At 42.7% G+C, this 22,618-nt stretch overlaps 1 protein-coding gene across 1 annotated transcript in view; it reads left to right on the top strand.

Annotated features, from left to right (window-relative positions):
* The first annotated feature begins 60 nt into the window (after window positions 1-60).
* LOC123249751 (ubiquitin carboxyl-terminal hydrolase 51-like) overlaps window positions 61-22,618 on the top strand; it is a 603,048-nt gene continuing 580,490 nt past the window's right edge. The window contains exon 1 of the mRNA XM_044678878.1: window positions 61-461. Within this exon, the coding sequence (XP_044534813.1) occupies window positions 255-461 (207 nt within the window). The 5' untranslated portion in view covers window positions 61-254. The remainder of the gene's footprint in view (window positions 462-22,618) is intronic.

The raw sequence follows: 22,618 nt of genomic DNA, 5'->3' as shown, positions 1-22,618 counted from the left end.
TAAGGAGGGAGGGAGGGAGGGGGGCGGGCGGCGGAGAGCCCGGGGCGGGGGAGAGCCGGAGCCGGAGCCCTGCCGGAGCTGGAGCCCGAGCCTGAGCTGGAGCCGGAGCCGGAGCTGGAGCCAGAGCCAGAGCGATTGCGCCCGTGCCGGCTTTCCCAGCCATGTGTGCCGCGGGCCCGTGAAGGGAGCTGCCGTGCGCCGCTGACTGCCAAGTCCTTGCCCCGCTTTTGTCTCGCCCTACAGTGAATCGGAAGATGGAGATGGATGTTAAGGGAGTTTCTCAGTGCCCGGAGCCCATCCCCCACTCTCAGGGGGCTGGCGGAGGCTGTCAGCAGCCACCACCACCGCCACCGCCGCCGCCGCCACCGCCGCCGCCGCAGGATGAGCAGCCTGGGGAAAGTGCGGCCGCCGGGGACAGTCACCCAGAGAAGAGACCAAACAGTGAGAAAGAAGACAAAAAGGTAGGGCTGCCCGCCGCCCCCTCGCCAGCATCTCCGCGCAGAGCAGGGAGCTCTCAGATCGCCTCTAGCCCCGGCCCTGGCTGGAGAACCCCGGCCAGAGGGTGGGGTCTGCGGGCCAAGGGGCGGGGGCCTGGGACAGGGCGAGAAGGGCTACCCGCCCGCGGGGCCGGCAGGCCGGCGGGCTGGCCTGTCTGTCTGCCTGTCTGTCCATTGGCCTGTCTGTCTCGCTGTGGGTTTGTCCGTCTGTCGTGGGGCAGGGGTGGGGATGGGGAGTGACTTTCGGAAGTGGAAGCAGCGCCGGCGTGGAGGAGCCTGTCCTGGATTGCAGGGCGGTGATTGTTGCTGTCTGGGTGTGCAAAGGCGAATCTAGCTGCTGCTGGCTTTCCGGTGCCCAGGGATGAGGGGTGAGGGTGAGACGGGAACGACAGGGGGTGGCCAGGGCCAGCTGTCCAGCATGGGGAGGCAGAAGCAGACCTCTGCTTGCCCTCCCAAATTCAAGGGAGGAGGCTTGCAGGCTCCTTCTTTCAGAGCCACGAGTTCTGAAGTGGCTCTGGGGAAGCCTTGGGGACCCGGGGCGGGGAGCAGGAGTAGAGGAGCCCCAATGCAGATAAGATGCCCAACAGTGGGGGAGCAAAGTTTCCTTCATTTGCAGAACTGAGCCCTTGTTATTGCAGCCGGGAGCCCTGTGGCCTCACCTGTCACCCTCCGCCCCCAGGCAGAGCAGCCCCTCCAATCTGGCTCAGCCCTGCTGTGTCATTGCAGACCAAGGGACAGCTCCTTCTTACTATAGGGAGGGACAGACAGCCTTTTAGGTAATGGAGTTCAAGGAAAGATGGTTCCAATTTCATTCTGTCCCTGCTGTCCCTCTTAAATAAATCATCAAGAGGAAGGAATGGCATTTTTCAAATTGCCATTAGAACAAGGTCAGCCCAATACACTGATCAGAGAGTGAATTTGTCTCTGGGCATTTTCTCATCTTCATGTGTTTTTGGTGAAACTGGAGGCTCAGTGGAACACGGTGGGGTGGGGGTGATGGGGGGAGAGGCACGTCACCGATGACATTAAACTTTGGGAAATTGAATGGCAATCCCTACCCTCCTCTCCCCTTTCCAAAAAAGAAAGTTACTTCAAACAGATGACTTGTGTTTGGAAGCTGTAGAACTGCGCTCAGGCCATTTACTACACCATGCTTGGGGTGATCAATGTAAGTTGAATGGGGAAGACACACTATGATGAGTTTCACTGTCTTAAGAGACACAATAGTAGCTCAGGAAGGCTTGAAACCTTTGAGTTCAAGAGTGGTCTGCTTTCTGGGGCTGCTTCTAATGCCCAGGTGGATTGAATAAATACTTAAACTGGGGCTGGATCACCCTGAGGATCCTCTAGCCACACTGAATTTAGAGTTGGGTTCACTTGACAAGTCTTAGGTTAAAAAAAAAAAAAAAAAAAAAAGATATGTCTTCCCCGAAATCACTAGTGGTCAGAATGTGTGCTGCATACAGGAACCAAGATGAGCATCAGGGCTGTGTGTCAATCGGGAGAAAAAATCAGTGATATGGTTTTCATGTGAAAAGCATCCTTGTAAAGCATTGGGATTGGAAGACATTTAGATTGGGGTTGTGTTGCTCTGCAGATACAGGAAAAAAGCTGAGAAGAAAGAAGAGGGAAAAGGCAATGGATTTTAATATTCTAATATACTCAGCTTTTCAGTAACTCTTGATTTCATGAATATTTAATTGTCATGACTGCATATTTACGACTTCGGATGACTCTCTGGGCCCGATTTTATGAAACAACCCTCCCGGAACATAGTTTTATCCAGCTGAACTTTAAATCGATGCTTTAAAATATGTTTGGGAAATAATTGCAGTCTACAGCCGGTCCTGCCATCTCCATATTGTGGGTTCTCTTGGTGCCTTGAGCAGAGAAAATTCCTGCCATCAGCAGAAATCTGTGCTTACTAGCTACTCTTGGATGCACCATGCAGTCTGTCTAATGTTTTTTGCCCATAGTGGGGAGCAGGGAAGTAAATCCAGTCCCCATATTACTGCAGGTGAAAAGAGGCCTGAAAGGGGGCTGATTACACTTAGTTAATTAGCATGTGCAGATAATTGAGTATTCCACTGATGTGATTTGCTTTATGTTTGTAGGCAATTTCTTGAGGTAGAAACAAAATACTACTTTTTTCCCCTCCAGGTGTTTGCCTTAAAAAAAAAAAATCAGACTCCATCCTCATCCCAGAAATCAGCTGGGTTAACCCTTTAGAAGCCACCATATTCCTCCAAAAGACTCTCTGTCCTGTCTTTTAGAAAAGTTGGAGGAATGCAGTTTGGGTCAATGAGACTTTCATAGTTGTTTTTGTCTTAAGGGACTGCTAAGGCAAGTTATACATTTGATTTTTTTTTTTTGGAGTAAATTAGTGTTCAGGACTTCAAGGGGTTGAATCTGATTATTCTACTGTAATGAAAACTAAATCCTAACTGTAATAGATTTGTGTAACTTGGCCAAATTGTAAAGAAACACACACACACACACACACACACACACAATGGGGAGGATTAAAAAAATAAAATTGAGAAAATATACTTTTGGTTGAATCTTTGTGTTTTTTCTAGAGTTACAGAAATTCAGACTGGAAATATGAGAGTCTGTACTTCTGAAGCACAAACCCTGTAAAAAAGGTCTTTATTTTAGCCTTTGATCCTTCTAACTCCTTGGGGAAAAGAAGACATTAATAAAGCAAAAAATATTTTCCCACTTATTTTCTTTCATGGATTTCCCCAGTTGTCCAGTTGGAATGAGAAGAGTAGACTTAATTCTAAGCTTGTGTAGTGACAAAAAATAACTAGCATGCTGTCCCAAGTTCTCAGCAAGTCTTAGGTAACCATAGCTGCAGCATCTGCCCTGGCAGTGATAGATTGACTGACATGTACACTTTTAGGGTCTCTTGTATTTCCTTATAAAATCATAGATGTAGAGCTGGAAAGAACCCTACATGTTGTCTACTTCAATCTCCTCATCTTACAAATGGGAAAACTGAATCTTTGAGAAGCTAAGTGACTTCCTTAGTGACTTCCCCTGACTCCAGATCCTGCATTCTTCCTAGCTTCAGTTTTGTTGGGAGTTGGGAGGGGGCAGAAAACAATGATAGAAGTGGGATATTTTAAAAACTTTCCAAAGTCAGCTCATGCCCTACCGAGACCACACTGGGACAACTGAGGCAATATGCCATCAAAGAATGTCTGGGACTAGACTGATTTATATAGTATCATAGACTATAACCTCTCCCTACTAAGATGTCAAGTGTCTGTGTCCAGCTGAGTCAAGTGTTCTTAAATATACTATCAAAGCACCCAAAATTTACCCATTCATGGTATCAAAGAACTAGAAGGAACTTTGACAAGTCATCTAGTTGATTTCAGGAATTTAAAGCAGCGGCTGCCTTTAATCCCAGACCTCCTGGGAAGAATATGCAAAATTCCTTCTTCAGCATAAACTAGTGCCATGTACTGCAGCCCTTGGTGTCAGAAAAGTGTTCTTCCTATCCAATTCAACAGTCCCCTCCTGGCCTTGCACATGTCCATATTTAAGTCCCTTTTTCTTTTGAGGAGGCAGAATATTGCAGCACGTCTAGGTTTCAGAGTCATTTGTGTTCAAATCCTCACTCTGACATCCTCTGTTGGCCTCAGTGTCCTCATCTATTCAATGGGACTATTGATACCTGAAGTACCTATCTCACAGGGCACTCTTGAGGCTTAGCTGAGATCATCTATGTGAAGCTCTTTGTAAACTTTAGAATGCTAGAAATACCAGATTGTTTCCCCCTATGTTCTAGGGAAAGAATATTAGCTAGTCATCACCCTTTGTGTTAGAGGTCCAATGTATTAGAAGAAAGTTACCAAATCACTCCTCAGCATTCTTTCTTTCTTTTTTTTCTTAGGTTGCATAGTCTTGCATGTTTGTTTGACTTCAGGATTCATCCCTTTCTCTCATTAACCCTTTGCTTTTCTTTCACCATTCAGTTATGCTTGGGAAAGTATTTCTGAACTTTATACCCCCAAATTTTTCAGTTAAAATTTTTTTAATAATTTCATTTTTTTAAACCCTTAACTTCTGTGTGTTGGCTCCTTGGTGGAAGAGTGGTAAGGGTGGGCAATGGGTGTCAAGTGACTTGCCCAGGGTCACACAGCTGGGAAGTGTCTGAGGCGAGATTTGAACCTAGGACCTGTCTCTAGGCCTGACTCTCAATCCACTGAGCTACCCAGCTGCCCCCAATAATTTCATTTTAATGTTAATCACAAAAGTCAAAGAAGCAGGATGGAGATAGGACCAGCCTTGGAATTAGGAAGATTTGGATTCTCTGACCCTTCTTGACTGTGTGACCATGCTCAAGTTAATTTCTTTCTCCTGACAACTCTCTAAAGCCTGAAGGTGCAGGCTTGGGTTGGTAGAGGGAATTTCCAAACTGGGAGTTCCCTACACCAATGTATCAGCAAATACAATAAGAGCTAGCATCTATGTATGGCTTTAAATAAAATAAAAACTAAAAAAATGTGAGCTACCACTTGTGCTGTACTTTAAGGTTCTCTAGGTACATTTTAAACCCACTTAAGCCCAATAGGCATGTGGCAGATTGCTATAGATACTAGCTAAGGGGCACAGTGGACAAAAAGTTGGGCTTGGAGTCAGGAAGAGCTGAGTGCAAATCCAGCTTCCTATAATCCCTAGCTCATTTAGCCTCTGTCTGCTTCTCTTATCTGCAGAATGGGGACAATGATAGCCCCTGCCTCACAGGATCAACAATGGGATAATATTTCTAAAGTGCTTTGGAAAACTTAAAGCCATTCATAGATGCTAACTCTTATTGTAGTTGCTGACTTGTTACCACATTCCTCGTTTGAATTTGGATCCAGCTCCATCCTTTGATCCTTGAAAAAAGGGTTGGAAATGGCTCTCCCTTCTTCTGTCCAGGCCACCCATTTGATTTTCTGTCACTATGATTCTTAGTTAACAGGTGTGCTTCATGGCCAACAAGTGGTACAGCTAATTTAATTTAGTAGACATTTACCATGTAGCCTGTTGTGCTGCTACTTTGCCGGCTGCTGGGGCTAAACAGACAAAGCACAATAGGTCCTACTCTGAAGGCACTTACTTCTCCCAGGGGGCTGAACTGATGGAGGATAACTCCATGTAATACATACTAACATACTCTATTAATTAAAGTTATATGTTAATTAGTATAATAATTGATGCCTTGTGTTCATATATGAATATTTTTATTTATATATGAACACAATGTATATGCAAAGTAATTCAAGGCTAGAAAGCCCTCAGAACTGTAGGGTCCAGAAAGATTTCAAACAACAGGTGGCAGCTGAATGATATTTTCTTGGAAGAAAGCTCTAGTAAGAGGCAGAGATGAGGAGAGAATATGTTCTGGACTAGGATACGGAAAGGTTGGAAAGGTTATTGCTTGTGCAAAGTCACAGAGAGAGGAAGAAAAATCAAGAAGCCCTCGTAGGTGCATTTCTCTGAAATAGAGGATGTGTGAAAGGGAAGTAATATGAAATGAAGACTGAAATATAGCTGAGAGCCAGATCAGAGGGGAAATTTGTCAGGCTGAGGATCAGATCACACATCTTTGTGCTTTTTTTCAGTATAAAGCAATACACTGCTGATACCCCTTTCAGATTTGTCTATGGTTGTCTTGACTCGAGAGTCAAGAAGGTCCATTAAGGCTCCTGTCTTGGGCAGTTATGACATTTTCATTCATTCACACCATCTACTTACCTACATATGCTGTGGATTGCTTGTGTTGTGAGAGCCATTCTTTAAAGGAACCGACCATTCCTGATTGGTGCAGAGTGTTACTTGAGCCTCGACTTATCCTATTCCATCTTAATAGACTTTTAGGACATTTCCTCTATTTGCCAAGTTTTCCCTTTAGTGGAAATTTGAGGGCTAAATGTAACATTTGGATAAGGATCACATCTTTCACTTATTCTCCAGTTGCTTGACCAAGCCCAGAGCTCAAGTGGCCATGGCATTGGACCTGATGGGAACCTGGGTAGAGTCAGAAGTCTGGCAAACATCTGAAGGCTATTGACAGCTGGTAGGAATCAGTCTTAGGAAAGGTTTGTTTCCCTGTAATGTTTTGTTTTTCTTACTTTTGCCCTGAAAAGATTTAATCTACAAAAGAGAGTGTAGGGTATTTAGTTGATTTATGTAATAAACAGACAAGTTCTATCCTTGCTATATTTTTTTTATTTTGTTGGGAGGGCATGTTAGGAGGAAGGAGAAATAAAGCCTCATGGCACAGAGGAATCAGTATAGTATTGGAAGTCACAGGACTTGAGTGTGAATCCCATCTCTGCCATTCTCCATCGCTGTGGCCTTGAGTCAATGATTCTACTTCTTTGGGCTCTGGTCTCCTGCTCTGTAAAAGAGAGGTAGTTGGGGTAGTTCAGGGATTATTAAGCCCAGAGTCAAGTGTTTACTTTTAAAAAGTTGAGCACTATATTCCAATATAATTTGTTTCCATTTTAGTTCTATTTATTTTGTTTTATGTGTAAAAACATTCTGAGAAAGGGCCCATAGATGTCACCAAGGGGTTTTGGTGATTGCCAAGGGGTTCAGGGCACCAAAAAGGTGAAGTCCATTCTAGACTGATGACCTGTATAATTAGAATTCTCTCCCCAGCGACTCTCTTTCCCAACATCCCAGTTACGTATCTACCTAATGTACTAACATATGGAAGATCTAAGTTTTGTGTGGCTCTGCCCACTCTCTCTTTCCCGGAAACATGGTCTGTGGAGGTTGAGTGAGTGCCAGGCAGGAGAATTGTTCACATGTGGTCATACTTAAGTTTTACTTTTGTTCTTGTATTTTTCTATGTCAAGTGATTATTAATAAATAAATAAATAAAAATAAAAAATAAAAATTTAATTAAAAATAATAGAATAAAAATAAAATATAATATTTGGAGTTATTGGATATTAATTTCAAGTTTACATGACCTCAAGTAGTCCTTTTTTGAGTGGCTGTGACAGTTTCCCTGGTAAAACTACCTATATCATGGATTGTATAGATTGAGAGGATCCAGACTTTCCTGAAGTATTGATTAAGACTTGACTTATCCCATTCCATCTTTCAAGGTTTTGAGACCTTCTCTCTGGTGAGTTCCTCCCAACATGCCATATAGGCTTTTGACAAAAGCTTGTTGACTATGAAATAATCTAAACACAAATTGGAAATTGATGTGCAGTAGGAAAGGGTGAGGCTCTTAGCCCCCGTGGCATGAACATTAGCCACTTGGCTTGGAGGGGTTTTCTCCGAGATACCCTCATGGGCAGTGAAGTCCTGAAACCCACATCCATTAGGTGAATCCTTCAGATTTGGATTGATGACTAAGGAGTAAAGTAGATGAGTGGTTAGTGATCACTCCTTGTATTTTCCTTAAGTGTAAAAGGGAGGGCATGGCAGCATGAATTGGATATGGCATCAGAACACCCTGGGTTTGAACCCCATCTCTGAATGTAGAGGCTACGGTAGCCTGGGAAAGCAAGCCTTTCATGTCTCAGTGCCCTGGGCGATTTGCTAAGGCTATTTGCAGAAAAAAAGGGCTGGTATATACTAATATGATTGCCTCTCTCTGTTCCTTATCTTCATTTTATCCCTCATATCCTCAGTCATTTGCCTGTTGCCTCCCCCAGTTGTGTGTATGTGAGCTCCCTCAGGGCAGGGACCACCTTAAGCTTTTCCTTGAAGCCTCAGTGCTTCTAACAGTAGATGCTCAATAAATGTTTGTTGACTGACTATTTTTATGGAGGGCTGTTTGGGCTCTAGGATTTCCATATCTTGATGAAATCACAGCCTTCTCCCAACCTTAACTTATTTGTGTGTGTGCTGTATTGAATTTAAACTCATCAAGTTTCTTATGTCTTCAGTAGATTCACTGAATAAGGGAAGTAGACATTTGGTCCTCAAGTTGCTCCTGTTGAAGATCAGGTTCTTATTTCTGACAGAAGGGATGAGTTTGGATTCTGGTAAAGGGAGTAGCTGTGCTTCCTGAGCCACATGACAGGCATGTGTGAAACTATCCTGTCATTTTGAGCTTAACATATGGCAGTTTGGAAAATGTCATGTATATATGTATTGTACAATTCATCCAGGTTGGCTTTGCATTTGCCCTCTGGACTCTGAGGCTAGAGATGCTCCTACTTCTTTTCCTGGTATTTAGGAAGTCATAACTGAGTTTAGGTCAATGAGTTCCCAGTTAGAAGCCTAACCCTTGGTAGGAAGGGAAGACGGGGTATGTACTATAGGGGGAAAACCCTTTTCTAGAAATCAGAAGGGAAATAATAATAGAAGTAAATAGAATTTATATGATGCTTTTGTAAAGCACTTTCACATATAAAGTCATTTGATCCTTATGACAATTCTGAAGTAGGTACTATATTTATTCCCATTTTACAGATTTGTTATGTTATGACTTGCCCAGGGTCACACAGCTAATTCTCTGAATCAGGATTTGAAATCAGGTCTTCTTAACTCCAAGTCTTCTATGCTCTAGCCATTGGACCACTGAGTTTCTAGGCTTGGGTTATTATAATCCTGGATCTTTCCTTGCACTATGTCATCTTGGGCAAGCTGCCTGACCTCCTTAGGCTTTAGTTTGCTCATCTCTAAAGTAGGAGGAGGATTGAACTAGATTATCTCTAAGATCCTCCTAGCACTATAATTGTATATAATGTTGCAGAGCATCTTGGTTTTGGTCACATATTCTGCAGATAAGCAGGAAGAAGCCAAAGATCCGGCTCCCTGGATTTATCATTTGTTCTTGCTCTCTGAAGGCTAGAATTTTGAGGCTGAAAACCTGGTTGGCCTTGGATATAGGGAGCCCTAGAAAATTTATTGGAAGGGTAGACTAAACCAGTGTTGATACATGTTGACACAATTTAGCAATTGAACCTGAGCAGGGAGCTGCAAGGGATTTCTAAGTCTAAATCAGAGTGTGCTTTCTGTCAGAGACTTTGTCCTTAGTGAGCAGGAAGTGCAAGTTACAAAAATGATTTGAGCTTGCGGGTCCCAGATAGTTGAGACTGTCATGTGTTCCTTGAGAGAAGAAGTGATGCCTCAGCTGAGAATCTATTTGAAGCTGGAAGGCTGGCATGAGAGAGAAGGTCCGAAATGCTATGTCCAATGTAGATGCTCCTGACAATGACCGACAGCAACCACATATTTCCTATGCACATTCCTTCTTCCCACTGAGCTTCAGTATAATCGTGGGAGAGTGTGCCCTGGAAATGTTTATCGTTACTTTTCTGATTTTGTGTTTTCATTAAATCTCTTTGCTCTGAACTAATTATGTTCCCTCATTGACCAGAACAAATAAACCCATCAGGAGAGGCTTTGGAGCTCTGATTTTCAGTGAATGCAGACTCATATAGTACATTGAACCCGAGGCAGAATTGTCTGGGGAACCCACTGTAAAGTCCCCCCACCCCTACCACACACCATATGCTATAATATAGTTCAGATTTCCTACCCTAACCTCAGTGTTTTCAGATGAACCTGGTAAGGGGGAAGCTCATGCTGCTCACTCACCCCATTAGCTTTTTGAGGGGAAGCAGGCCAGAGAAAAAGGTACTGGGATCACTCCCTCACAGTCAATAACCCCCAGAGAAAAGGGGGACTAGTAAGGAACAAAGAAATCGTCAGACTTCTTTCCCCAGTTCTGTGAAGGAGGCCTTTCTCAGTGGTATGACATTCGCTAAATTTTTTAAAGGAAGCAAAGAGAAGCAATTGTGTTAATCTGCCAAGGCACCAATTCCCATGTGGAGGAGCAGAGGGAGGTCTGCCTAATACCCACTAAGGAAGGTTTGGGAATCTTTCTTAGATACAAAAGCATTAGTTTCCCAATTTGTACCATAGAGTACATTAGACTTCAGAGATCCTAGATAAATTCTCAGGTCCTTTCTAGCCCTATGTCCTCCGTCCTATGATCTCTTCTGTGGAATTAGAAGGTAGAATTCAGAAATGGAAAAGACCTTGCAAGTGCTCTGAGCTCTAGGGAAGGAGACCTGGGTTCAGGGTAAAATCAGATGCAACACTGATTAGTCAGTTAGGTGACATTTGTGCCAGACATTGTGCTGAGCATTAAAAATTCAAGGAAAGGCAAAAAAAAATATGGATTCTGTCTTCCAGGAACTCACACTTTTAAATGGAAGAGACAATAGGTAACTAACTAGACACCGACGAGATCCGTACAGAGTAGACAGAAAGTAATCTCTGCTGAGAGGTTGTGGGAAAAGCCTCCTGAAGAAGGTGGTTTTGGAGCTGAGTCTTGGAGAAAGCCAGGTGAAGAGAAAGTTCATTTCGGGTATGAGGGACAGCTTCTGCCAACAAGATGGGAAATGGAGCGATTGTGTCAGAGCAAGAAGGATAATGTTTCTGGAGGAATAAGAGGAATAGTAGAGAGGAATAAACTTCAGAGGTGCATTAGAGGTAGTTATAAGAGATAGGAAGGGTCTAGGCTGGAAAAAAGGGCTTTGAACGCTAAACAAAGGATTTTATATTTGAGCCTGGAGGTGATAGGAAGCCATTGGAAATCGTTGAGTAGCAGAATAACATGATTAAACTTGTGCTATAGGAAAAGCATTTAGCAAGCTGAATGGAGGATGGATTGAAGGAGGGATGAAATTGAGGCAAGAGGACTAATTAGGAGGCTATCACAATTTTCAAGTGAGAGATGATGTAGGCCATACCAGTGTGGTGACTATGTGAATGGAGAGGAGACAAATGGGAGAGATGTTGAGATGGTAGAAATGATATGGTTTGGCCATGGAGTAAGTACAAATGAAGGGTCAAGGATGACACTGAGGCTGAGAACTTGGGTAGCTGGGAGGATAATGATGTCCTTGACAATTATAGGAAAATGTGGAAGTGGGGAGTATTTGGGGGAAAAATAATGAGTTCTGTTTTAGGCACCCATATTTTAGATGCCCAAGAAGCAGCTAATTGTTGGCAGTTAGGTGGATCAGTTTACCAAGATCACAAGACTTGTGAATCAATAAGACTTGAATTTGACCTTCCTGTGTGGTCCTTGGCAAGTCACTTAAATTCTCTGTGGTCAGTTTCCTCATCTGTAATATGGCTCAGTGGATTGAGAGCCAGGCCTAGAGACTGGAGGTCCTAGGTTCAAGTCTGGCCTTGGACACTTCCAGCTGTGTGACCTTGGGCAAGTCACTTGACCCCTATTGCCCACCCTTACCACTCCTGGGCCAAGGACGGTCCCTAGCCCAGATGAAAAAGGAGGAGGGTTGGGCGTGGGGCTAGCAACCCCACCCTGTAAAAACTACATCTGCTAAAGAAACTACAACCTAAAGTAGGGGCAGCTGGGCTAGCTCAGTGGATTGAGAGCCAGGCCTAGAGACGAAAGGTCCTAGGTTCAAATCCGGGCTCAGACACTTCCAAGCTGGGCGACCCTGAGTGACTGTATGACCCGTTGCCTACAAGTTGTGGCCCTATGCTCCTAGAATGGAGTCCCAGGATTAAAAAAAAATATGGGGATAATTTTTTTCACTTATATGAAGTACTTTACAAGTCTTAAAGAGCTATATGGATGCTAGCTATTGTGATGAAAATTCGAATAATGATGATGATGATGATGATGATGATGATGATGATGATGATGATGATGTAGGGCTGGAGCTCGGAGAGGTTAGAAATGGATATATAGATCTTGAAATTGTATAGATATATCATCACCTTCTAGAGAGCACCCATGGGAGCAGATAAAGGATGAGAAGAGGACTGATCATTAAACTATGGGTCATACCCAGATGCAGGAGGCATGACATAGAGAAGGAGCCAATAAATGAGATGGAGAAGGAGAAGTCATATAAGTAAGAGCAGAAGCAGGAGAGACAACCATCCCGGAAACCTAGAGAGGAAAGAAAATAATACATGTCCTTTGATTTCTTTGACCTTCATTTTCCACATCTGTTACATGGAGCTTATACTTCCACTATCTATATCACATGGTTGTGTGGAGGAAAATACTTCTTCAGTTTATTGAAATGTGAGGGATTGGAATGAATTTATTCAATTGAAATACAATATATTAGACTGTGATCCCCAGATCCAAGAGTGAACGGTTGGCACCCACATGATACACAGGTGGGAAAGGCAACTCAATCCCAGCGAGGAATAGGGAGAGAGAAATGGTTGGAATATGTGGCAATTGGGGAATATCAAGAAAAAAGAAACAGGTGGGGCAGCAAACATCTTAAACATATTAAATATCTGTGCGCCAGGGGATGGAGAAGACAAAGACAATAATCAAATCATTCCTGCCTTCAAAAAACTTTCATTCTGTCTGGGGAGATATTGTACAAATGCATCTATACAAAAAATATACAAATAATGTAAGGGTCAGGTCAGTATCTGAATAGTTAAGTATGGAAGCTACTAGCCTTTAGGGAAAAGGAGTAGGGAAGACTTCTTGTTTAATGTGAAGCTTGAATCAATTCATGAAGGATGGGAGGGGGTTCTTGGAGGTCAAAGGGAGCAGGGAATACATTCTAGCAAGAAAGGACAGCAAATACAAAGATTGACTATAGGAAGGGGCCTAGCCAAGTCAGTCAAGAGACAAAGCTAAAGAGACATCATAGGTTATGGTGGAAAGAGTAATGCCATGGAGAGTCTCTGATTCAAATCCTAAATCTGGCAGTTCTTTATGACCCTGTCTGGGCCTCAGTTTACTCACCTATAAAATGAGAGAACTGAATGAGGTGAACTTGATTCCCTAAGGTCCCTTCCATTTCCAAATCCATGATATTTGCAGAGCAGAGCAGATGTCCTGTAGTGGATACCAAGAACCAGAATTAGAACCTTTGTAAATTATGAAGCAGTTAACCCTTTTATCTGCGGCCATGTTTGGCTTTCTCCTTCATCACTGAGTACTTCATAGTAAAACCAGTAAGAAGCTGGCATGTGATTATTGGGAAACTTGAAATGGAGAATGGCAAAAAATTTTTGGCGATTCCCCCTAACCCCAACTTGTGGTATAGGAGAATTCTATAAAGGAGGGGGAATGGTGGCACTAAGAAGTCTGAACTACTCACTAAATCACTAAATCAAGCAAGTCAAGGGTTAGGTTTGGTGATGGGAGACTGGGAATAAATAGTGGTGTCATATGATTCTGAATGCCTTCTGTACCCCAAAACACCATTGTCCCTAATTTAGGAAAAGACATTAAATAGATTCCCCTTTCAAATCCCCAGGCCCCTTTTCCCTCCTTTGTGAAGGTCATGGGCTAAATTATGTGGGCTCATTCTGTGACAGCTCCTTAGAGAGCAAGGCGGACTGAAGGACCTGTCCGAAAACAAGAATATCTATCTCAGATGAACTGACACATTGAGTAGAATCTGCTTCTTTCTCGGAAGCCTTTTCCAACTTTTCCAGTCAGTGTTTTCTTTCTAACCCTGCCCAGGAGCTCTGAGATGCAGATGGGCCATAGCTCCACTTGTTTTCCAGGGGAGAGTCCTGTGATTTCATTGCAGAGGAAGAACAGCTCCCAGATGAGGAAACTCCTTTACCCATGCAGGTGGGCTTCTTCTCTGCATCTTCAGTCTTCAAGAATTGCCCAAAGCATCAAGAGACTAAATGATTTGTCCAGGGTCGATATGGTAAGAGATGAGATTTCAATCTAGCCCTTCCTGTCTTTGAGACCAACTCTCTAACCTCTGCACCTCACCGCATTTCAAGAACGTGTATTCCTTCTGAGACATGGTCACTGGGAATTAGAACCCATGGCCTTGTCATTTGTGCCTTATTTTTTAAAGCACTTGATTGATTGGGAAGGGAAAGGAATGTGAGAGTGCTCTGAGGGGAGAGGAATGTAGTTTTGGCCTCTTCTGTGCCCTCTGTTCCCTGGTCTTTGGCTGGCATTAAAATGTCTGAAGGAACATGCTAAATATTTAGAAGTTCCTGGAGGGGTTGGTGGGAGGGATTCTTCCATATTTCTGTTTTACAAAATGTACAGAAACAAACTCTGGGACTACAATCCTTTGGTCTGCCTCCTAGGCCAGCTGGTTTGGGGTGTTTTTAAAAACAGCCCTGAGGTAGGAAAAGATTTCTGGGGATTGACATACAAATCAGGACACTCTGCTTAAGGCAAAAAAAGTCATTCACAGTTGTATTTAGGTCCTTAGTAAAGCCTCCTCACCTGAGAGGACTGAGCAGTGCTGTGGCCCCCAGGTAGGGATGCTTGGGCTGAGCAGAGCTCAGTAAATATTCATCTGAACCTCAGTCCCCAGAGGGCCATGCCCCTCCTGGCTATGATCTGGCCTGTCTGAATTTGAGACCTTTAGGGCATATTCTTGTGAGTAACAGGGGCCTGCGATCGAAAGGAACACATAGAGCTTCAGAAAGAGCAGTTCTTTTGAATGATTCCAGGTTCTTCATGCGGACATTTAATTTTTTTTGGAGGGAGGGAAGTTTCTAGTTAAGGTTCCAGAATTTGATGAATAATAAACAGAATATTGATGTCATGTTTATGTAGCACTTTTAAGGCTTTACCAAAATATACCATATGTATATTACTTTATTTGGTCCTCATAATAACTCCGTGAGGTAGGTGCTATTATTACTTCCATTTTACAGATGCTGGAGACCTGGTGATATTTCAGGGCTTCCACTGGAGCATTTATATGTTCTCATCCTTTTCTTTCAGAACATGATTGGCAATTTAAGAGAAAACAAAGACATAATGGAGGGATGGAGTTCTAGATTTGGATTCATGAGATCAGTGTTCAAATCCTACGTTGGACTCTCTCCATAAGAAAGTCTTTGCCTCCTTGAATCTCTGACAACTTCTTAAAGTTTCCATATTAGATTACAGACCAGAAGCCTGGGCATTGGCATCCGTTTGATATTCGTGTTTGTTTATTTGTGATGTCTGCGTTTTGCATGATGTGGCAAGAGACTGATTATTTCCTTCCACCTCCCTTTCTTCCTGAGTCATAGGATGCATGATTTTCTACACCCCACCTGGAGACGCAGCCTTTAAATGTCACCGTGGAGTTAGGGGTAATAAGAGCGGACACACGTACAGGGTTTTAACACGTTTAAACCCCTTTGTGTCTGTTTTCTCATTTGACTTTTCTTGTTAACTCTATGAGGCAGGAACCACTATTTACTTGTTTTACAGATGAGGGAAACTGAGACACAGAGTTGAAGTGTCTTGGCTATGTCTATGTGCCTAGAAGACGTTCAAGACAATCATGTTTTCTGAGTTCAACCTGCCTTTCTCTATGTCACCTTGCTGCTGCTACAGCTTGTTTGATTGGGCCAAATATATTTATTTTCATATATGGTGGCAACAATGTCTGCCCTAAGAAGGTCCAGAACAGGGGCCTTGAAGTCTGGAACACAGTGTTCTGGCTTCCACGAAGTGTTTGGCCATGTTTCCTTTACTTTGACCTTCAGGGAACTGAAGAGAAATGTAGATCAACAAGCTGGCGAGAGTGAAGGACAATTATCCTTGGTACTGAATCAGTGCTGTGGCAGGCAACAGCCCACGTTTGGTCCATTTTTAAAATAGAAGGTATTTTCCAAGTACTTTCCTACACATGAGGATTATTGAAACTGGAGTGACTGAGTCATGAGTTAGAATAGACTGATTCTAATAAAAAAAAATCACAACCCTCCGTTTCCCACATGCCAGATTCCTACCAGACTGTGGGTTCTTAGAAGTTGTATGTTTGAGACCAATTATCTAGACAGCAAAATGATGTGAATGTTCATGATTAACACAGCCCTTGCTGGTTTCTCCAGTAGAATGTAAACTCCTTGAAGGCAGAGGGTTTGTCATTGTCTTTGCGTACTTCACACATAGCACATAGTAGATGTTTAATCAATTAAACAGAAAATGCCACTCGAGTTGACTTTAGGATGTCCAGCTGGGCAAAGAGTATAAAGGGAAAGACTAGCTCAGTTCCAGGGGACAACAACAGTGCTGCTTCTATTGGGCAGATCCTGGTAAAGGAAATAAACCATCAAGAAATGATCATGATTTTAATTATTCAAATAATTTTGAAATGCTATATTGAGATATGCTTTTGTGTGTTACTTTTAGGGAGGCATTGGACCAGTGTAAAAGTGATTCAGCAAAAAATGACACCTTTTCAAACCTAGTGCAGAAGGACTTAGGGACCTCTGAGTCCAAACCAGCCTTTTATCTTATTTATCTTATTTATTTATTTATTTAAATTTCTTTTATTTTTTTAGATATTTTCCAGTGGTTACATGATTCATGTTCTCTTCCTCCCCTCTTTCTCCCTCACTTCCATAGCTGACAAGTAATTGCACTGAGTTATACATTTCTTATTACTCTGAACCTATTTCCATATTATTCATATTAGAGTAATTTTTTAAAAACCACAGCCCCAAATCACATATCCATATAACCAAGGGATAAATCATAGGTTTTAATTTTGCCTTTCTACTCCCACAGTTCTTTCTCTTAGTGTGGATAGCATTCTTTTTCATAAGTTCCACAGGATTGTCCTGTATCACTGCATTGCTATTACTAGCAGAGTCTATTACATTTGATTGTCCCACAATGTTTCACTTTCTGTGTAGGATGTTCTCCTGGTTCTGCACATTTCACTCCACGTCAGTTCATAGAGGTTTTCCCAGTTCACATGGAATTTCTCCAGTTCATTTTCTTTTTAGCACATATTATTCCATCACCAGCATATACCAGAATTTGTTCAGCCATTCCCCAGTTGAGGGACATCCACTTGTTTTCTAATTTTTTTGGACACCACAAAAAGCGCAGCTATATTTTTGTACAATTAAAAAAAAATTCTTTGGGGTTCAAACCTAGTAGTGGTATTGTTGGATCAAAGTCCTTTGGGCATAATTCCAAATTGCCTTCCAGAATCAACCAGTCTTTTAAAACAAACAAACAAAAAAATCCCAAATCTCTTACCTTCTATCTTAGCATAAGAGTGATAAAAGTTAGGCAGTTGTGGTTAAGTGACTTGCCCAGGGTCACACAGCTAAGAAATGTCTAAGGCTAGACTTGAACCCAGGACTTCCCATTTCCAAGCCCAGCTCTCTCTCCAATAAGCCACTTAAGTGTCATTATGCCATTTTTATAGATGATAGAACTGAGGTCCTGCAACTGCTCTGTGGCCATCTGAGTAATAAACAAATGGCTGAGTCTTGATTTGATTCCAGATGCTAGGATTCCAGCGCACTATGTTCACTTTCTGGACCAGAATAATAATGACTGACAGGGCTTAGATGGTTTCATGTCTCAGTGGAGTGGTGTTAGATATAGCAACTGCATATACGTCCGCCAAGGTTGTAGGGCTTGTTAGGGGTTTTGCTGAACTGCTTTTTCTTTTTGTGTTTGCTGTTGTAAGTGATGACTATCTGGGGAAGGACAGATGTTTGGAAATGCAAGTGAGGTAAAAACAAAAACCTCTCCATAAAAATTAAGAGATAGACATCAGAGTTGACAATAAAATAGTGATTTCAAGTTTTCAAAGAATTTTAAATACATTTTTCCCTTTAGCACCTCACAGCAGCTCTGTGAGTACTACTGGGTCCATGTTATAGATATCACTATGTCCACTTTGCAGATGAAAGAATTGAGGTCCAAGTGGCTGACCTCAGTAAGTGTCAGAGGCAGGATTTGAACCAAAGTCTTCCTGAATCCATGTCCATCATGTAGCCTGCTGCCCAGGGGACTCTGTATACAGGAAAAAAGGTACAAATTATCTTTTATAAATATATAACTGGCTTCATGGGGAATAGCAGTGTAGGTAGAGAATAATTGGTAGTTTAGAATAGGTCCAAATAAAACAAGGTGCCATCTTCCTCACCGATGGTCCCTCACCCTTCCTTGGGGTCCCCAGTGCCTGGAAGATATGACTTCCTCTGCTCAGACTCTGGGTTCATCCTGTAAGGGAAGAGGTTATTTTTGTTTCTCTTTTTATATCCCTGGGGCATGGCATACACTAGGTGCTTAATAAATGTTTGTAGATGCATAATTTATTACTCCAAATAGGATTCAGATGGAACCAAAGAAGCTTATTTGCTTCCTTGCCAAGGTCGCAGCTATACCATTTTAAGTCCCCCTGATTCACATTCCCTTAAAACTGTCACAGATAATAATCTGGAGTTCCCAGGACCCCAGGGGCTGCCTACCTAGTGTGACATAGTGGATGGATTCAGGAAGACCTAGGTTCAAATCCTGCTTCTGACCCATACTAGTTATGTCACCAAGGATCAGAAGCTTTTACTTCTCTGGAACAGGCACATCTTGACCTGTTTACTCTTATAGTCAGGTCTCAAAGCCCAGTGATAAAGCTTCTAGGACCCAAGAGATAGCACACCCAACCAAGTACATAGAATAGAGAAGAGAGCCTTGGGTGCACTTTGGGCTAAATTTGAGTCTTGGGTGTCCATACTGGCTCTGGCTTTTACCAGTTGTGTGACAAGTCTTTTATCCTTTGAAACTCAGTTTTATTATCTGTAAAATGGGGTTAATGATACTTAGACTCCATATATCAGAGATTGTTGTAAAGAGAATACCATGTAAAATATAAATCCCCATATACATGACTGGGGCTGTATTAGTAATTTAGCGATTTCTCCAGTGGAGGGAATCCAGGCCAGGAGACTCCCTCTGCAAATGCAAATCCTCAACTATTGTGCAAAGTCTAACCTTCAAGAGTTATTTGAGGACCCCTGAGAGGTTAAGGGACTTGCCCAGAGTGGCAGAGCCAGGTATGTTTCAGAGGCAAAGCCTGAATCTGGTTTGCCCTGTCTTGAAGACCAGATCTCAGTCTGCTGTCCATTGTAGTTTCTTTGTTGTAGCTGGAGATTTTGTGATTGTCCAGAAACTATTTTCTCAGAGGAAGGCCTTTAGCTCAGCTCTCTCCCTTGTCTAGTAAGTAGCTGCTGCTCTCAGGGGTGGCCACAAGTTTCAGAGTTTCCAATCTTCTATAGACTCACAGGGCATCATTCCAATTCCCTTGATTTTCCAAATAAGTCTGTGCTATCTAGCTTCCCATTTGACTCCAGTTGGTTCAGGAAATACTCTAAGACAACAAAGAATCTAGTTTATCTTGAGAGTGACTCCCTAAGGGATTCTACAGGATATTCATGTATTCATTTGGAATTCTGGGGCACCTCCCAGCCTTTCCTGGCTCAGAAGTAGAGCAGAAGTTAGGGAGAACACTGAACTCTCCCTAGGACCTGAGATGCAGCTTTTAGGAGTCACTTCCTAATTTAGAGATGAAGAAAAAGAGAGCTGTAGAAATGAAGTGACCTCTCCAAAGCGGCCCAGGTATTCCGTAGTACAGCTGGAATTGGCACTTTGGGCTCTTCACTCCAAATACCAAGCCCTTTCCACTGCACCATGGAACCTGTTAGAATCTCTCCAAGTGCTTGGACCGGGGCAGAGAGCAGTAACTGTGTCATCCCCTCACTTCCTAGTGTCATGCATCATATTTTGTATAGGTGGGTCTCTTGGATGCTGAGTTTGGTCTGCTTACATGGATCAGTCAGTCAGTAAACATGTATTAAGTACCTACAATGTGCCAGGCACTTGGCTAAGTCCTGAGACTTCCTTTCCTCTTCCCTCTAGGGATTCCTTGGGTTTTGCCCTTGGCTCTGCTATCTGTCTATCTGCTCACCTAAAAGACCATTTCCCCTGTTGTCAGTGAAACAGGGTTCAAATCCCACCTTGACTTCTGTTTCTGCAATTGTATAAAAGGGAAGTTGGATGATATGCCCTCTAGATTCTTTTCTCATTTTAGATCTAGGATCCTGTGTGTGACTTTGGGCAAATCAATGCCCTGTGCCTCAATTTCCTTCTTTTAAAAATGAGGGACTAGGACTAAATGACCTCTGAGGTCCATCCTGGTAGCTCTAAAACTAGATATTTGATGCTGTGAACTCTCAAAATGATTATATTTTCTTGCAGAGACCTTCTTCCCCTCACCCATGGCCCTGCCCCTTGACTGCTAGTCTGTCTTCTCTTGCTCATTCGGTTGTAGCCAGCTCCCAGAATGCCATTCTTCAACCTGGTCCCTCCACGTAGCTGTTTCTCTTGGTTTTGAGCTTTCCAGGGATGGAGCATCCATCACCTCCCTGGGTAGGCCTTGGCTTCTTTATGAACAATTTGTGGATTGTTTCTGAATTGTCCCCATTGCTCTTAATGGAGGCCACCCAGAGCAAGGAAGAAGATTATGTTCACCAAGGATGGCTGAGAGAGCCACTTTGACTCAGGTGTTCTGCAATTACTTTGAGTCTGTTCTTGGCTATTATAGAAAACAGTCCCTCCCATTTCTAGATTGTTCCAAGGAGCTGGCTCTTCTCCGTTGGAGGTTCACAGGCTTTATTAAGACCCTGTTAAACCACTGCCTGAAGCATCATTGACATGTCCTCATCACCGTTTACTAATGATTGTCTTCCCACTGTAGGGATTACTATGATGGTGCTTATTGTCAGAATACACAGGCAGGAAAAACTATTTCTAAGAACCCAAATCTAATGTAATTACAGAGTCTTTGACTGCTGCCACAATGTCGCTGGGAAATCATTTGAAATTATCAAATGGATAAAGAACTAAGTCACATCCGGAGCTTACCCCTTCCTCTACCCATTACATGCACTAAAATAAATTGGTGACTACGCAGTGGGTGTTAGTGACAAAAGAGGCTTGGAGACAATTCTGTGAATAGAGGGAAGCAGCTTCTTGGATTGTTTTATTTATTTATTTTTATTTTCCTCCTGAATGAGAAGAGTAAAATGGTTTGAATGTATAAAGACCCGGGGAGCTTTCAGGGTTCTGCCATAGAAGAAAAAGGCCTGGACTGCCTTCCTGTATTCTTGCCTGGGAGTACTTTGCAGGCTGTGCTTGGGAGGGCAGCAGTGGGAGAAGGTATGGCAGGAGAGCTCAGACCAGATCTCTTTCCTTAAGCTCTTCTATAATGATTTAACATTTGTAGGTTCTTTTCACATATTCTCATTTCATTCTAACACTATTTCGTTGAAGCAGAATATTCCAGAATCCACATTATTATTATTTTGTTTTACAGATGAGGAAACTGAGGCTGAAAAAGGTTAATAAGTGAGTGTCAAGAGACAGGGATTTTGTACGCAGCTCTCTCCTGACTATCTAACCCTTTCTCCAGGTAGACAAGTTTTATATGGCATGTTAGGAGTATTGCCTTCATCTACAAGGTCACAGACCCATTGGGCTATCATTCTCTTATCCTTGGACTCCAGGGACCATTTTCAAAGTTTAGCTTTGGTTGTTCCAGATTATAGTTGACTGACTTTTCTATTGTGCAACTATATCACTGTCATGTAGTTCTGGCTCACTTAAATGTAATTCATGTACAAGTTAAGAAATCACCCCATGATGCCACTCGTCCTCTCCAAAAACAAAGGACAAACAATAACTTATTAAACAACACTTTGTCCTAATTCTCTTTTCTATTCCTTTGCCTGGTAGGAGGTAGAGAGTTAATCTTTGTAGCTTCAGCTGGCCCAGCAGCTTAGGATATGTTAGAATGGCTAGATTCAATGTAAGGTTTGGGGTGGCTTTTGGAATGGCAACCTCTGAGCTGAAATGCCTATAGATATGGTGGGAATTCTGTAATTGCTTTGGAGTGATCTAAAGAAATTCTTCTGCCTTCATCACAATCCTGATGTAAACCCCCCAAGAACCTGCTTTGCAGAAAGGAGCACTACATAGAAAGGAGAGATGGAGTAAACGCAAGGTGTCTCTGTTGGCTCTTTTCTGAGTGTAGAAGTCAGGTACCCAAATGCCTAAGGCCTCTCTGTACAGGGGATTTCCTTACTTAGAATTCCCTACACCCATGACACATATCCAGTGAAAGAAAAATAAGATTGGTGGCAAAATATAGAAGAAATAACCATGGTTGAGCTGTTGATAAAAACCAAATGCCACTGTTTAAAGTGAGTTCAGAACAAGAGTTATTTGTTATCAGTTTCAGAGTAGAAAAAGTGTTGGGGGAGAGAGAGAGAGAGAGAGAGAGAGAGAGAGAGAGAGAGAAAGAGAGAGAGAGAGAGAGAGAGAGAGAGAGAGAGAGAGAGGCTCCGTA

This window comes from Gracilinanus agilis, chromosome 5 (genome assembly GCF_016433145.1).
Source record: "Gracilinanus agilis isolate LMUSP501 chromosome 5, AgileGrace, whole genome shotgun sequence".
Lineage (NCBI taxonomy): Eukaryota > Metazoa > Chordata > Mammalia > Didelphimorphia > Didelphidae > Gracilinanus > Gracilinanus agilis.
This window is presented reverse-complemented; position numbering and strand designations above follow the sequence as displayed.